This window comes from Pseudochaenichthys georgianus, chromosome 21 (genome assembly GCF_902827115.2).
Source record: "Pseudochaenichthys georgianus chromosome 21, fPseGeo1.2, whole genome shotgun sequence".
NCBI classification, from domain to species: domain Eukaryota; kingdom Metazoa; phylum Chordata; class Actinopteri; order Perciformes; family Channichthyidae; genus Pseudochaenichthys; species Pseudochaenichthys georgianus.
Genome location: NC_047523.1, coordinates 34069127 through 34084208, shown reverse-complemented (window position 1 = coordinate 34084208; position 15082 = coordinate 34069127). Strand labels below are relative to the sequence as shown.

General features: G+C 41.3%; 1 protein-coding gene across 3 annotated transcripts in view; it reads left to right on the top strand.

The window, feature by feature from the left end:
• The window catches only part of kalrna (kalirin RhoGEF kinase a), a 152441-nt gene that overhangs the window by 105257 nt on the left and 32102 nt on the right, over positions 1-15082 (top strand). For all 3 annotated transcript variants that reach the window (XR_011645145.1, XM_034110128.2, XM_034110126.2), the window contains exon 40: positions 187-354. Coding sequence is in view for 2 of the 3 variants with exons in the window: in XM_034110128.2 (XP_033966019.1) it covers positions 187-354 (168 nt within the window). In the remaining variant the exon portion in view is untranslated. The remainder of the gene's footprint in view (positions 1-186; positions 355-15082) is intronic.

The following is a 15082-nucleotide window of genomic DNA, read 5'->3' as shown; positions in this document are numbered from 1 at the left end:
TATTTTATCTTTTTAATGCACATTTGTACTTTAACTTAATCTAAATATCTTCAATTTTTTATGGTTTCTTTGTATTTTTTAATTTTATTATAAAATAGTGCAACTGTTAGAAACCCTTATTTCCTCCCATGTTTATTGAAGTATTCTGATTCTCCGTTAAACATCCGTCTGCTCCTCTCTCTCCAGGCCAGACGGTGGAGCTGTTGGAGCGGCCGAGCGAGCGCCCCGGTTGGTGTTTGGTGCGGACCACCGAGCGCAGCCCCCCCCAGGAGGGTCTGGTTCCCAGCTCCGCGCTCTGTGTGTCCCACTCGCGCTCCAGCGTGGAGATGGACTGCTTCTTCGGCTCGGGGAAAGGTAGGAAGGACCAACCTGAAGTCCACAAAAACTCTGACCTTTACCCTCACCTGCTGCTCTATCAGAGTTTATGACTTGGTGTGCAACGATAAGGGTAACCTCTCATTGCTCTGGTGTAAGAGGAAACACGTCTCTCTCTCTAAGGACATCATAAACATAGAGAAGTACAAGGTAACATATATAAAGGAAATTCAAGAATGAAGGAATTACACTTGTTTAGTTTGATTGTTTTTATTCTGGTTCAAATCAAATCAAGTTTTATTTATATAGTACATTTATAAACGATTTTTGGTCGAGCCAAAGTACATATAATAAAATTAGCCTACAGTAGAGACACTTTACAGCAAATACAACAGCACAGATTGAGGATTCAGGATTAGCATGTTCCCAAAGCAGAGACTCAAAAACTGTTTATATGCACACATTTCCCTCTCTTGAATTCCACACAAATTAACTAATACATACATTTGTTAAAAATACAAGTGGCCAGATTGGACAGATTTTAGTCATACATTAGGGTAGTTGGAGAAAGTCCAGCTTCAGTATGTTTCCTGTTGTTCAGTTACAAAAATGGGAAATTCAACCACTCCCATAGAATAAAAACTGTGTATCAGCCTTTAGTCAGACTGAAGAAGAAACATGTATTTCCTTTTGTCAGATTCAAGTAATATGATCTGTATCGACCTCTATTGGTGAGATGTGGGCATTGCAGTATTGAAGAGACCTGTCTTGCTCTCGAGCTGCTGAAAGAAGAAGTCCTTAAAAAAGATCACGGATGTGGTATTTATTGAGAAATAGCTATAAGTGGATGATCTCTCAATCCGTCTGTGTGAGCATGTGGATGATTTCTCCATTGAAGCAAATCTTTCTTTTATTTTTAGACTAATGTTTTAGAAATGTACTTGAAAACTAAAGTTGGCTTTGTTGTTTTTACCACCTTTTATAAAGACTAAAAGCTTAAATCACATTATTACGTTTCTGGGCATTTTTTAATCTGAATATCCAGCGTAAAATACCAGTTTGATACATTTTAAAGGAGACATGCATCACCTGTACAAGCACACACACAGTGTTCCTGGTCTGTCCTACAGGGGGCGCTGTGACACTGCTTTTTACACCTAATCTCTAAACTCAGACTATGAATGCTTCACACAGCAGATTGTTCCGATGGTGTCTGTGGATGTCTCGTGATGAGGATGCTTACAGATGAGCTGATGTTGCTACAGTAGTTTCCCTACAGTAGCATCCAGAGGCATATTGTTCGTATTGCTAATGAAGGCAACAATGATAGCTCAACACACACAGATATTTCATTTCTTATCACCTCATCAGCGCTCTCTGAATACCAACGTTTTGACAAACCAACCCTAACCATCCTCCCACCCACATGCAAACACACACACACTTTCCTGGTGTCCTTCCTGTAACCCAGTTTACCGTTTTGTTTTGCCAAGTGTTATAACCATGAGGAAGGAAGTTTGTATGTGAGGGTGATTCCTCTCCCCCCCTGTAGATACACACACACACACACACACACAACACACACACACACACACACACACACACACACACACACACACACACACACACACACACACCTCCACACACAGTGCGGGATCAGCTGATTTGCCTGCCGTAGCCATGTCCTCATCATGAAAAGGATGTTTTGTGTTACTGTGAAGAGATGCAAATTAGATTAGTGAAGCAGCTACTCATGGACATAAACACACACACACACACACACACACACACACACACACACACACACACACACACACACACACACACACACACACACACACACCAAAGACACACGCCCAAGGGCCAAAGTGGGACATTAGAATTGTATTGTTCTGAAGGGATATGTTAACGAAGCTTCTACATTTCACCCACATAAAAACGAAACAACATTTGGTTAATAGTTTGCGTAGTGACTTTTCTAAAGCTATTCTTATTTTTGTCTTGTCAGTTTACAAGGAAATGGGTAGTGGTTAGCCCAGCGTCATACAGTCCAGTTATTTTGTGGATTAAAGCAAAACTACTTGGTAAGGTTAAGAAAATACTTTGGTTACATAATGTACCGTACTTTCCGGACTACAAAGCGCACCGGCATATAAGCCGCAGCAGCTAAATTGTCCGTCTGTCTTGCTCTCGTTCTGTCTCTCGGTTCCACTTTTACTTTGGCGCGCTACCTGTCTCACTCTTTTCCGGCCTCCAGCTTTTCCTGCTGGAGCCCGCCGCTTAGAGGTGGCGGGCGCGAACCGGTCCTAGAGCCCATAGCGTTAAAGGTGGTTAATTTTACCTGTGAAATCCATAGATCTAGGAGGTTCCCTAGTGGCCGTTAGCTGTACAAAAAAAATGGGGGGAAAAAGTCGCGGCTTATAGTCTGAAAAGTACGGTAATGTAAACAAAAATACACAACTGTTTTTGTGTTAACACTGGACACCACCTGCAGTCTCTTTGGTGAATGTCCCGTGTGTGTTTGCAAGTTTATTAAGAAGACCAACGCGTTGAGTAAGCTCAATCCTCGGGACATCAACAACTGTCACCCAGAGACTCACATCTGGTTTTAAAAGAAGATTGATGTCTGGACGTTTTTTCCTCATTAGATATTACTCCTTACTAATAATCAAATGTAAACTTATTGTAACTTAAACTTAACCACAACTAACTTGGGTTTCCTTAACTACGACAGTTTATCTTAACACATCCCGTAGAACATTGGAGAGAACAGGTTGAAAATACACACTCAATCAATCAATCAATCAATCAATCAATGTTTATTTATATAGCCCAATATCACAAATGTTACATTTGTCTCAGTGGTCTTCACAGTGTGTACAGAATATCAGTATGACAATACGACACCCTCTGTCCTTAGACCCTCACATCGTACAAGGAAAAACTTCCAAAGAAAACCCAGTTTAAAGGGAAAAATGGGAGAAACCTCAGGGAGAGCAACAGAGGAGGGATCCCTCTCCCAGGACGGACAGACGTGCAATAGATGCCGTGTGTAAATTGAAAAGATAATACATTTGCAACATAGGTAGTCCAAATGTTTGGAAATGCATGTGTGTATAATAGGAAGATGAATCCACGAGGATATCCATCCAGGACCTATGATCCAGGACCACAGCCACGACTCAAGATCTAGCGCTCGCGATCCAGGACACAGGACCGCAGGATCATCCATGACTCCGGATCCCAGCGTATATAGACACCAAAAAGAAAGACATTTGGGGAAGCTGGGTTAATCGGAACATGAGTGTACACGGGTATAGACAGAGAGAAGGAAGAAGTAAGATGTCCCCCGACAAACTAAGCCTATATCAGCAAAACTAGGGGCTGAATCTAATCAGCCCTAACTATAAGCGTTATCAAAAAGGAAGGTCTTAAGCGCACTCTTAAAAACGGATAGGGTGTCTGCCGCCCGAACACAAACTGGAAGCTGATTCCACAAATGTGGAGCTTGATAAGAAAAGGCTCTGGCTCCCATTGTACTTTTAAAGATTCTAGGAACAACCAACAACCCTGCATTCTTGGAACGCAATGCCCTAGTAGGACAGTAGGGTATAATGAGTTCTTTAAGGTAAGATGGCGCCTGCCCATTAAGGGCTTTGTAGGCGAGAAGAAGAATTTTAAATTCTATCCTGTGTTCTATAGGGAGTCAGTGTAAGGCAGCCAGAATAGGAGTAATGTGGTCCCTTTTCCTAACTCTGGTTAGTACACGAGCCGCAGCATTTTGAATCAGCTGAAGCGACTTGATTGACTTCTTAGTACTCCCTGATAATAGAGAGTTACAATAATCCAGCCTAGAAGTAACAAATGCATGGACTAGTTTCTCTGCATCGTTTTGAGGCAAGATATGCCTGATTTTTGCAATGTTACGTAGATGGAAGTAGGCGGTCCTTGAAATTGATTTTATGTGGGCGTTAAAGGATAAATCCTGATCAAATATAACACCAAGATTCCTTACAGTCTCACTGGAGGCCAAATTAATGCCATCCATAGTTAGTATGTCTTTAGATAATTTGTTTCGTAGATTCTTCGGGCCAAGTACAATAACTTCAGTTTTGGTCGTGTTTAACATCAAAAAGTTTAAGGTCATCCACGTTTTTAAGTCCTTAAGGCAGTCTTGAATTTTATTTAGATGATTAATTTCATCAGGCTTGATTGATAAATATAGTTGAGTATCATCCGCATAACAATGAAAGTTTACAGAATGATTCCTTATAATATTGCCTAACGGAAGCATATATAATGTGAACAAAATAGGTCCGAGCACTGAGCCCTGTGGCACTCCATGGCTAACTTTGGTTTGCGTGGAAGATTCATCGTTAACACGTACAAACTGAGAGCGTTCAGATAGATAGGACCTAAACCAGCCTAAAGCAGTTCCCTGTATGCCAACTAAGTGCTCTAGTCTTTGCAATAGGATATCATGGTCGATAGTATCAAATGCAGCACTAAGATCGAGCAAAACAAGAATAGAGACAAGTCCCTTGTCTGAGGCTATTAGAATATCATTTGTGACTTTAACCAGAGCTGTCTCTGTGCTATGATGTGTTCTAAAGCCAGACTGAAAATCTTCAAATAAATCATTGTTTTTAAGTAATCACACAACTGTTTTGCGACCGCTTTCTCAAGAATTTTTGAGAGGAACGGAAGATTAGAAATAGGTCTATAGTTGGCTAAAACCTCTGGATCGAGGTTGTGCTTTTTAAGAAGCGGTTGTATCACTGCTACTTTGAATGATTGTGGAACATAGCCTGATAATAAAGACATATTCATAATATTTAATAAAGAAGTGCTAATTAATGGAAAAACTTCCTTCAACAGCTTAGTTGGAATTGGGTCTAACATGCACGTGGATGGTTTAGAAGAGAGAATCATTGAATGTAATTGTTCAAGGTTAATGGCTGAAAAGCATTCTAGTTTACTATCTAGTGTAATATTAGAACTTACGATTCCGGGAGCTGTTGATAACACTATACTGGTCGAAGGCAAGAGGTCATTAATTTTGTTTCTAAGAGTAACAACACGACTCAACACTGTGTTAGAGTCGTGGGTGTCGATGCAGGAGTAGAGATAATCCAAAAGAAAATAGTATGCAGACATTTTGTATCACTAAAGGTTTCAGGGGACATTGGAGGAAATGACCCCTGCACATATATCAAACACTGTGCTGTACTTTTCTATCTGTGCGGCACCAGTCATTTCAAGATAATAGCAATGCAATCTTGAAAACACGAACAGTCCAGGCCTCAGTATCTTGCATTATTTGTTAAACCTTGCTATGTCATTGAGTCCAGCTTTATACATTATTTAAGGGTAGAATGACCAGTTTTCACAATAATTTCCTGTGCCTTTTTAACATGTTGTGTCGCAAGAGCCTTATCACATTTAGAACATACAGTAGGCCATGTCCCACAAAGCCCACTTTATTTTCAGCATTGCTAGTTTGATAGGAAGGCTCCCCCTGAATATGATCCCCTCACATCATTGGTTGATTGTTTTAAAGCAGAATCAGGCAGAGCCCCCCACCCCCCCCCCCCATCTGCTTTCTCAACCAGGAAGTGTCTTGAGGCTGTTTAGGAATTTAATTAACTCTCCTCCGTGGTAATGACTGAGTGAAACTGTTAATTAACCCTGAAGAGACATAGCTAATTAAATGGACGGGATATAAACTTCTGCCGAGTTGTGTAGAGCCTCTTCCCTGCTGGCCCATTCTCGTGTGTGAGTGAGTGTGTGGTTGAGTGTGAATGGGTGCGTGTGTATATTTTGGGTCTTGTGACTGCTCTGTAAAGTAGGTCTGCTTGTCCTCTCTGAAGGACTGTGAAGCTTTTAAGTCAACAGAAATAAAATCATTCACAATGGAGTTTTAAAATCCTCCAAAACAGATGAAACTATAGTAATATATATATATATATATATATATATAGCTCTAACTCTTCCATCATTTCATTCATAAAAGTGAATACCGGTGAGTAAGAGTTCTAATGTACTACACGTTGTCTATCCCTTATTTATAAGATTTGAAATGTCGTAAAGAGCTATTCAGATGGACTTTCTGAAACTGACCCACTGCTGTAATATTGTGAAGTCGTTGTTGCAGTAGTTTATTATGAAGTCCTGCTGCGTGACATCAGATGAAGTGTGTAAAATGGGACGCTGCAGGGGAAGAGAGCTGCTGGAGCACTGTATCTGGGCTAAGTGCCTGTGTGTTGTCGGACCTGCTGCAGTGCACATTGAAATGCTATGATAATGACGTATAAGGATACACGGAGAGGGAGAGATGGTACATTGTGGTCACCTCGAGCACAAATATAAGCCTTGATAAACTGCAACTCATTATTCTGATCGAGAACCAGTTTCTAGATGGAGAGGATTCATCTCATGTTTACAAATATGTGTTTACTTCATTTCTTCCACTCATTGCGCAGGGTATACATACAGTCATCTGATCGTAAACCTTTCATAACAGAATATAATATGATTCTAGCCTAACTTATTACATACACCATGTGAGCACATGGGCAATACATTCATCTAACGTCTTGTTATTTACAACTATCCTTGAGATTCTGGAAAGATCTTTAAGACAATTGAGATTGATGACGGGGATTTGGGGTTTGTTACACAAGTGAACAACAAGTGAGTGTCCATCCCCCTCACGAGGGTTAGCTGTTGGATAGATGAAAGGACTTTGACTGGTTTGATCTCCAGGTCAGCAGGATAAATATGTCTGGAGAAAGTGTCCAATATTTAATTTGAGCTGTTTTGGCAAATATCTGGATTTTAAAACTCTCCACTGTGTTCACCAACTGTGTTGTTGACCAACAAACTGCTGTCCAACAGTGTTAATGCTTGATAAACAAATATTTAGCCTGCATTATTCAGCCACAAGTGCACAACAGAGATCTGCTGTGTGCCGGCGTTATGGCTAACTCGTATCAGAAACATGAAGCAGGCTATGTTTTAAAGTGTATATCTGTAATAAGAACACTCCTCTATCTCGCATGCACACACACACACACACACACACACACACACACACACACACACCACACACACACACACACACACACACACACACACACACACACACACACACACACACACACACACACACACACACACACACACACACACACACACACACACACACACACACACACACACACACACACACACACACACGTACACACAGTGTGTTGGAACCTGAGTCCCTTGTAGCCATCCACAATAATTAACACTGACTTCTGTTCCAGAGAAGTGAAGTGTGTAGGGGGGGAGGGAGAGAAACTCAACAACTTGTGTCTGAGAAAGACAAGTATGTGTGTGTGTGTGTGTGTGTGTGTGTGTGTGTGTGTGTGTGTGTGTGTGTGTGTGTGTGTGTGTGTGTGTTTGTGTATATTGTAGGCTCCTCCCCCCCTCCTCTCTCTCTCTCTCTCTCTCTCTCTCTCTCTCTGTGTGGTGGATGTCAGCAGTGTGGACTTCAAGCTCTTGGTGTTCACACACTCAGTCAGACAGTCTGATTAACAGGTTGATCCAGCGCCTGGAGAGTGTGTGTGCGATAGAAAGAGTGAGTGAGAGGTGTGTCAGTGTAGGATGTGTATGTGAGGGAGGATGAAGAGGGGTCGGTCTTGCTCTAGATGGATCCTCATCCGCTGCTGCTACTGCTGCTACAATGGCACAGGTGGGACACTGTGTGTGTGTGTGTGTGTGTGTGTGTGTGTGTGTGTGTGTGTGTGTGTGTGTGTGTGTGTGTGTGTGTGTGTGTGTGTGTGTGTGTGTGTGTGTGTGTGTGTGTGTGTGTGTGTGTGTGTGTGTGTGTGTGTGTGTGTGTGTGTGTGTGTGTGTGTGTGTGTGTGTGTGTGTGTGTGTGTGTGTGTGTGTGTGTGTGTGTGTGTGTGTGTGTGTGTGTGTGTGTGTGTGTGTGTGTGTGTGTGATCAATGGCAACACGTTTGTGTGTTTCAGACTGTTTGGTCACTGGTTGTGAATGTTCTTGTGTTGCATGCTTTACAAGTTTGTAGTGTGTATGTGTAAAGGACTGAAGCAGAGAGCAGGTTTCCGACTGCCAGCATTCACATCTTGTGTGTGTGTGTGTGTATATATATATATATACCAATAGGCAGGCAGGGAGATACATCCCTGTCATTATTTACTACTGGAATCTAATTTGAATTGAAAATGAATTGTCAAACAGGAAGTTATGTGTCGGACGGACAGATATAGAAAGAGAGGGAATGAGTGAGAGAGAGAGAGAGAGAGAGAGAGAGAGGCAGCTATAGAGAAGAGGACAGTTTCTCTCTTTGTCCATACAGAGAATCAGATGTTGGATTGTGCAATAGTTGTCCTGCTGTTCAGTCACCCACTGCACGGGGCGTGTGTGTTTCTCGGCATGTGCTTGGGAGTGTTGGGAGCAGGTTATGACCGAGACGTTGGCCACCATCAAAGCCCCGACTGCACTGGAGTGGTGTTAGTATAATTAACTGCATTTCCCAATCGCTGTCTGTCCATACAGAGAGTCAGTGGTTTCTGTTGTGTTGACAGTTGAGTGTTAATCTGTATGAACCTGTTCATCAGACGCTGTGTGACCTGACTAATGTAACAGTGATGAGTCACCTTACATGTGGAGTCAAACCAGGTCCCGACTTTCCATCCTGACACATTTGCAAATCAATCATAATGGGTCTATATTAACGACATGTGTTGCTATGGATACCAGTAATCCTTGTAATGAAACAAAAGATCTAACTCAGATGAACTTTATACCTGACTTATAAACAACAGAGGTTGCTCAGAGTGGGACTGTACGGTTCAATTGAGTTTTGGGCAGTGGTATCTTTTGGTTGATGGGGTGGTTCATAGCAAATGTGTGTTTTCAGTGTTTCAGCAGCAAGACTTTGCTCTCCTGAAGACACACAAACAAAGCATTGTTTGATTGTTACGTGTACTCATTTCAAGCCTTTATTTACCCAGGTGTCTCCCTTGAGACCATTGATCTGTTTTTCAAGGGAGACCTGCTAAGATAGGCAATATAATCGACCATGTGTTCCTGGCATTCCGATGTATTATTTGTCCCTATCAGACAGCTTGTCTCCATCATGGAGGGACCTTGGGAGTTACTAACTTCAACAAACACTCATGCAGCCACAATCAGTTTGTGTAGCATTGGCCAACACATTAGACATTGGCTGACATTACGCACTTTTACCGATCAACGCTCTGAAGTCGACTAAATCTTTTAAGTGGTTTTATTGTGTTGACCAGTTATCTGGAATAACTCCACTTTTCACAGCGCACTAAAGTAGTGGTATTTTGTTTTAACCCTGAGCTGAAATCCAACTTAACCCTGTAAAGCCCAAATATAGAAAAACATTAGAATTGTGTTGTTTGACCTTTCAGACGTTGCTGTAGGGAGCCTCTGGGGCAGAAATGAAAGTTTTCCAATTGTGTAAGTTTTAAGTTTTTAGGGAAATGTTGTAATATATCAACGTTGAGCTTTTATTTCTACTCATTGTCTGAATACATATATTGAACAACTAAGGGTTACTTAGCAGAATTGATTGCTTACTTAGCCCTATATCAGTATATAGCATGCATGATAATCACACATCAGTCATATTTGTTATGAATAGTCATTTCTTAAATAGTAATGCAATGGTAGTCCCAAAACAATTCCTGTCGTCGGGAAAGTAGAGACGGACGTCACACTTGCTGCGTTTGTGTACCTTAAATGGCTTCCTCTGTGATACCTGGACCAGAAAACTCAGTATTGGGACTGACACAATGTTTTTTCAGCCAGCGATATCTGTCACAGGGCTTGGTGGGTTTATGTGATTGGGGCTTGATGTCCACATAATCACTTACTGGGCGGCCATTGGGTTGTTGGTTTTCTTTGTCCACTTGTCCACAGGCATCTTCATCTGCCTCTCCTCTGATTCCATCTCAAACTCACGTTCTCCGTTTTGGATGGCAGCAATCACATCGCACAGCACACTGAATCCAGGACCTCTCTTTGCTGGTGGCATTCTGAAATGGAAACATTAATTAATAAATATGTATCAATAATACATATGCTTATTATATTGTAATGGATTCCCTGGAGGAATAGATAGGGTGGTGGGACAAGTGTTCATTCTGTCTGGCTTAGCCTATTATCATACTAAAAGGAATACCTGCACTCACAGTTCAACAAGTCACACAATGCTGTCTGGCTAATGATAGCAGGCTAATTGTCCTACTAAAAGGGATACATCCAAGTGTCCCAAGACATTTCAGAAAGAACTGTTTCTGCCAGAACCAGAGAAGAGTTACATATATTGTTGTAACTAATTAACAGATAAGATACAAGTGGAGTTTAAAATATTGCTAGAGATATAATTTCACATACTGCTATCAGAAATAATGTATTAATTTATTAAATTCTGGTCTTAATTCAACAGCTTAACAGAGGACACGTTTAGAACTTAGTTATAGTGAATTATCAAATCCATTATATTTCTATTAGTGTTTTATTTCCATATGTGAACATATAAGAAGGGCAATGCAGGTGCTCATGCTATTTTGACTACCACACTGACACAGTGTTGTAATATTACAACAGAGACATAAGCTGCTCAAAATCAAATGTGATGAATGTATTCCACAAAAACTGAATATGTACACCAGGGGTGTCAAACTCAATTTCATCGCGGGCCACATCAGCATTATGGTTGCACTCAAACGGCCGGTTGTAACTTTAAGACTATATAAAAAGACATATATAAATATTGAATATATATGAAATAACGTATTATATTACATTATTGCCTCTGCATTGGATTATCATCGGATAGGGTAATAACTTCATAATTAACTACGTCTGAAAGCAGAAGTCTCTTCAGTGAGAATGTCACAATATGATTTTAAAAGAAAAGCCACATTATGAAAAAAAGAAAAAGAAGAAGTGACATTTTGAAAAACAAATCTATTTATGAGAAAAAGGCTAATTCTAAGAAAAAAGGCATATTTTAACAAAAAAAGTCAAATTCTGAGAAAAAGTCAAATTTGAGATGCATTGTGGGACATGTCGTGTATGGGCAACGTGCTTCTGTAAAGTAGCATGTTACAGTATAATAAACATATTATATTCTTTGCAAGCTCTTGTGGGGCCACATAAACTGAAGTCGCGGGCCGGATTTGGCCCCCGGGCCTTGAGTTTGACACCCCTGATGTACACGTTCTAGACATTGTAATGATCACAAAAGAAAATACTTGAGGCATTTTACTTGAATCTGACAAATCCAGTCCAATAAAACAAAGAGATGTTGCTCGTTTGTAGATTTGGAAGTAGTGTGAGTGTATGGCCAGAGGGCAGGACCTATAAACACATGTACTACCCTATAGCATTGTGAGGCTGAACAAAAGGACCGTTTGACTAGTCTTTTAAAAGAGCTTAAAGTAATGTTGTAAAATTACAACCGCGGGCCTTACAGGGTTAATGCTAATGAAATGTGTGTGTGTGTGTGTGTGTGTGTGTGTGTGTGTGTGTGTGTGTGTGTGTGTGGTGTGTGTGTGTGTGTGTGTGTGTGTGTGTGTGTGTGTGTGTGTGTGTGTGTGTGTGTGTGTGTGTGTGTGTGTGTGTGTGTGTGTGTGTGTGTGTGTGTGTGTGTGTGTGTGTGTGTGTGTGTGTGTGTGTGTGTGTGTGTGTGTGTGTGTGTGTGTGTGTGTGTGTGTGTGTGTGTGTGTGTGTGTTCCAAGGTGATTAAAATAGATACTCTATATATCCTCAAATGTAATGAGTAACCGTCTCAACGTTTGGGAAAGCAACCAGTTTCCTCTCGTTGAGGATCCGGGGGAGAAGTGCATCTGCTTTCACTTCTGTATTCCTCAAAAGTATTCATCACTAGACGGTGGAGTTCAGCTTGGTATACTGGTTTCTATAACATGTCTATTACAGAATGTGTGTGTATGAGGTGCACAAAGATGATTCCTAAATATATACAGTGTGTCGGAACAGGATACTGAAGGCACAGTGCAGCAATCAGAGATGCTAACTTGTTGTTTATGATGAACTTGCATGGCTTTCTTGACTGGAAGACACACACACACAGACACACACACACACACACACACACACACACACACACACACACACACACACACACACACACACACACACACACACACACACACACACACACACACACACACACACACACACACACACACACACACACACACACACACACACACACAGTCTCCCAGTAGAGATAATGGATAGAGATGTGTTCTGCTTAACTCCTCCATCAGCTGTGGTTTGACCAGCTCCTCAGTTTTATTTTAAAACCAAAACTTTAAATCTTCCCATTTCATAGAAAGGAGGAAGTAGGAGGAATACTTACTAGGATAACAATAACTAGACTTAAATATTACATCTACTATCCTGTAAATGCACTTTTTGTGAAGGGGCCCTTTTGTGCTCATGTTCAGACCTATAACGCACTACAGTACAGGGAAATCCTCAAAAGGTATAATTGTGCCGCTATAAAAAAGAGGTTAATATGTGGTGTAAGTAACGTGTAAATAATGTAATGTCCAGAAGTACACTTTTCCCTTCCTCGCCGTTTCCCTCCAGAAGCTTTTGTGGAATGTTGTATTGTGAGTTATTCGATAAGATTTTACATTTCCAGTTGGAACGTGTTGCAGAGTGTTTCCCATAATGTCTCAAAGTTCCCAGAGAGAGGAATGTGTTTCAGCTTATTGTCACAACGTATCTTTTCTTACCGAAAGGATTACATTTCTCTTTCTCTCCGTCCTCTTCACCAAGCTGACAGCCGGGTTCAATAAAGTAAAAAGGATCTCTATCGTAACGTTAGAACAGGGTTGACTCGGTTCAGTCACCTTTGTAGAACTTTAACTATATCCAATATATTCCAATGTCCACATGAGTGTGTTGCATAGGGATATGCAATACATGAACAATTCTACCATACTATATATTTATTTAGATGTGTCTCATTACAACCTACAAAATATTGACCTTGCTACGAGGGAACTGCAGTCATTAGTTGTCGTTATGGGCTGATCATAGAAGTATTAATGTTTCCTATAAGGATGCTTTGAGATTCAAACTGATTGGACTGGCAATTTCTCTGTTGCTGCTTTTTTGCATTTTAGGAAAAGGTGGCCAATTGTACTTCTACAGTTGTTGATACTGTTGATTCAAGGAATACTGGCCAAATAAAGTAGTATAGACTCAATGTACGAGAGGGAGAAGCATCCAGAATACATATGGGTGTTTTGATAAGATGCAGAGAGCCCCTTTTGTAACCTCTTCTTATTATTGTCCAGGCTTAATGATGCTGCTTTGAGGACTCGATAAAGCTCCTCTCTCAATAGCTTCCTTTGATCAGGGACCTGGCCTAGCATTACTATACTTGTGGGGACCTAAATCTGTTTACACAGTCACGTGTGGGGACTCACCGCCCTTATGGGGACAAATTGGAGGTCCCCATGAGGGGGATCATTAATTTTAGGGTGAAGACTTGGTTAGGGTTAGGATAAGTCTCCAGGAAATGCATGTAAGTCAATGTAATGTCCCCTGAAGTGATGAATGAAGTCTTAATAACCTTTCTGTTTGCATAAGATAAGATATACTTCTATTTCTCCCTAGAAAATATTGTTATGCATCTTCTTTAAGTCACATTACGGCATCTAAAACCATGTAGGAAATGACTGTCAGAGAGAATAGAAGAAGTGTGCATGTAGCTAGTTCTTACATGTTTCTGCAGTAAGTACACACTTAAAGGTCCCATGTCATGCTGTTCCGGTTATTACCCGTCCCTTTGTGTTATGAAGGTTTTTCTGCATGTGAACGCTCTGCAGTCACAAACCCTCAAAGTACACCCTGTAGCGAGTAAAGCTCTAACACAGAGAAGACCCGTCTGCTGCCCCAGAACGCCTCGTTGGACATTTCTCTTTTTCTATTTGTTTCTTACGGGAACCAAAATGGACCTCTACAAAGTGGAGCTCCTCACACACCAGGAGGGGTGGGGACCTTTAGCGTACATTTTCAACTAACAGGGCGTCCCCTGGTTGGTAATAGACGAGTTGGGATCGCGGAGAAATGCTCTCCGCAGACCCATTCTCACAGCGTTCTAAACGTTTTTCTTACTCGATGTCAAGCCACTTATTGTTTTTACTTCGGCTGTGAGTGTTTGTGTGTGCTCAGGATGAGTTTCGCGCTGTATCGCCGACTCGGAAACCACACCAGTAAGCCAGCTCACTGAGCAGCGAGCCTCGCAACGTCCCGACCAATCAGAGCACACTGGGCTCACAGGGAGGGGGGGCAGGAGCTCCAACAAGCCGTGTAGGACAGAGAGTGAATACACATGGCTACTATACAGAGAAACCAATGTGAGTTTGGAAAATTGCACAATATAATCTATTCTAGTAGACCTCAACAATGGAATTATGACCAGTGGAAATGGCCAAGACGTGGGACCTTTAACGTAGTGTCCTATCATTAAATGAGTGCCACAGCTTATAATTATCAGTAATTCTGTTTGTATCGAGTGTGGTTGTATGTTATGCCAAATATGTACGGCACAGGAGAGAGGACGTAACAGAGAGAGGCATGAGAGGAATGTCATCTTCCCAGATTACTGCGACTTCCTGCCATTGGCATTAAAGCATGAGTGCAGAGCAGGCGCGATCAGGTAATACAAATGACAGCTT